This window comes from Cajanus cajan, chromosome 11, assembly GCF_000230855.2.
Source record: "Cajanus cajan strain Asha chromosome 11, NIPB_CcT2T_4, whole genome shotgun sequence".
In the NCBI taxonomy this organism is placed as follows: Eukaryota; Viridiplantae; Streptophyta; class Magnoliopsida; order Fabales; family Fabaceae; genus Cajanus; species Cajanus cajan.
Window position 1 is genome coordinate 8392501 of NC_138527.1, and position 2615 is coordinate 8395115.

At 28.1% G+C, this 2615-nt stretch overlaps 2 protein-coding genes across 2 annotated transcripts in view; both read left to right on the forward strand.

Annotated features, from left to right (window-relative positions):
• The window catches only part of LOC109793703 (uncharacterized), a 1296-nt gene extending 1085 nt beyond the window's left edge, over nucleotides 1–211 (forward strand). The window contains exon 4 of the mRNA XM_020353162.3: nucleotides 1–211. This exon is cut by the window's left edge and continues 126 nt beyond it. Coding sequence (XP_020208751.2) covers nucleotides 1–86 — 86 coding nt within the window. The 3' untranslated portion in view covers nucleotides 87–211.
• On the forward strand, nucleotides 193–1895 carry LOC145953273 (uncharacterized). The gene is made up of 3 exons (XM_083067191.1): nucleotides 193–270; nucleotides 370–436; nucleotides 630–1895. Exons 1-3 carry the CDS (start codon nucleotides 193–195, stop codon nucleotides 821–823), a joined length of 339 nt encoding a protein of 112 aa, XP_082923317.1. The 3' UTR covers nucleotides 824–1895.
• The last annotated feature ends 720 nt before the right edge of the window (nucleotides 1896–2615 follow it).

A 2615-nucleotide genomic window follows, 5' to 3' on the forward strand; every position in this document is an offset into this window, starting at 1 on the left:
TTCAATCTTTTCAGTCTAGTGGTGATGGAAGTGGTGGACTAAACCAATCAACTAGTTTACCTTTACCGGCCTCAGAGATTCTTTAAACAACTGATTTATCCAATAAGTTTGATTATATGAGCTCAAGCATTCCATTCTCTGAAGACAACAAGAGCTTGGAATCTGCAATTCCATCCCAACTGGATTCCCTAAATGCTATGCTTTTCAGAGGATGCAGTTCATAATGGAACTAGAGATTGGCGTTCTAGCTATGGCAAATCATCAGGAGCGGTAAAGGAAAAATTAATATTGGCTTTTTTCTATTTTCATTAATTTATTTACTTTTTTTATTATTAATTTGCTAAACATTGATAAATTTTGTGCATACAGGCTGCAGACATTTTTTCTGGGCTGGAATCCCTTGATGACTTTATCACCCAAGCTGCCACTGATACAGGTGATTACTATATTCCTTGTGATTTACCAAATTACATAAACTCTCTTCAGACTTCTTCATTTTAGCTTTCAAGAGCATCATTTGTATTGTGCTGCCTTTTAACCTCATTGTTATGGTTAACTGGCCCCCATCCATCTTTAATTTGTAAGTGACCATGGGTTTCTTCAGTAGTGATTGGAAATATTGTGTGTAGGAAAACCAGCTCTTCATTCTTTCAATGAGAAGGGTGCAGAGGAAAATTTTGCCACACCTGCTAGTAATTCTATTAACTCTTTTGGGGAATGTGTTACTACCCAAGATACATTAACCTTCGATGAAGGTGCAGTTCCCAATGAGGATGATACTCACACTAACAATAGGTCAGAAACAGAGGTGAGGATTATGTGATTACACCGCCATAACGGCTGTAACGGCCGCCATCTTCAAAATGGCGGATCCCCGCCATAGACAGCCTAAACGGTCATAACGGTAATGATAATGATAATGATAATGATAATGATAATGATAATGATAATGATAATGATAATGATAATGATAATGATAATGATAATGATAATGATAATGATAATGATAATAATAGTAATAGTAATAATAATAATAATAATAATAATAATAATAATAATAATAATAGTAATAGTAATAATAATAATAAAAGTAATAATAATAGTAATAATAATAATAATAATAATAATAATAGTAATAGTAATAATAATAATAATAATAATAATAAGTTTTTTTCCCTTTTATTTGTTGACAAGGAAATTTGGCATTTTTTTCATGGCACCATTGTCACATTTGCACCTTTTGGAGATGAACTAATCGGTGTTTTCTGCTTTATTCATCACTCACTAAAAAATCAAGGTTGCGGTGTTAGGCTCAAAATGAAATAAAGACAAAAAACAAAAACAAAGTTAAAACTAGCTTTAAATGGAATGGTATCAATAAGCAAATTAAAACAAAAACAAAAAAAGAAATAGGAGAGTTAGGATATTTGCAACCTTAAACTAGAACCGAAATGTAATTACAAATATAACTGTAATCTTAAAGTAATTCTTATGTTACTGTTGGTTTTATAATTTTGTTTTATAAAATGAGCTTTTAAGTTTCATATTAATTATGGTTATTTTGTGAAGTGTATTTGCAATTCACAAAATATAAAAGTATTTTTGAACTCGTAATGATTCCACAAGTATGATGGTGTTGTTGATAAAATAAATAATAATAACTGGCTTATCTGTTGAAATAAAACCAGTTTTCTACTTAAAAAATAATGAAAATAAATAAACAAGGGTAATAAAAAAATTAAAAATATATATATAGTCACAATCTGAAAAGATATTTGATTTTTTTCGATTTTCATATTATTTTATTTTAGCTAAGTATGATAATTAATAATGGTTTTTAAAATAAAAGTCACATAGCAAAGTGATAGGTTTGACACTGAATGATGTTATATTAGTCGAACATGATTCGTCACGAAAAATACATGTAGTATAGCAAAAAGAAAGTCTCACAATAAAGTGAGTAAATTAGACTCATAAATAATAATAATAATAATAATAATAATAATAATAAATTATTAATAGTAATAGTAAATTTGCAGCAAAGGAGATATTATTATTTGTTTTACTTCTTGTAATGGTTTTTCCTAAATCCTAAACGTTTTACTTCTTGTAATGGTTTTTCCTAAATCCTAAACATTTCAATAGATTAAGAGAAAGAGGTATTTTAAAAATTATCATTGGTTTCAATTTTTAAGTAATGTATAATTTTTTTTGTTATTCAATAACAATAATAATAATAATAATAATTTGAGAAATATAAATAATTTATACAAAATAATTAGAGAAAGAATGGAATATAGAAACAAAAGAATTTTGTACCCTCTGAAGTAAGGTTGCAATTAGAGAAAGTGTAGAGACTAGAGAGTATGCAGTTTGTAGGGTTTTGCATTTTTTTATAATTTTTTTTATTCTTGTTCTTCTGAAACTAATTTTTACTGATAGTAAGAATTGGACATTCCTACATGTGCTACAAGATAAGAGGAACAACAATAGGGGCTAACAATCGGATGGTTTGGGTTGGTCACTTTTAGTTTCAAAGGTTCGTTCATTAATAACAGAATAAAGTGCTACACAATAAAAAAAGATTCAACTGTCGATCTATATCACACATAATT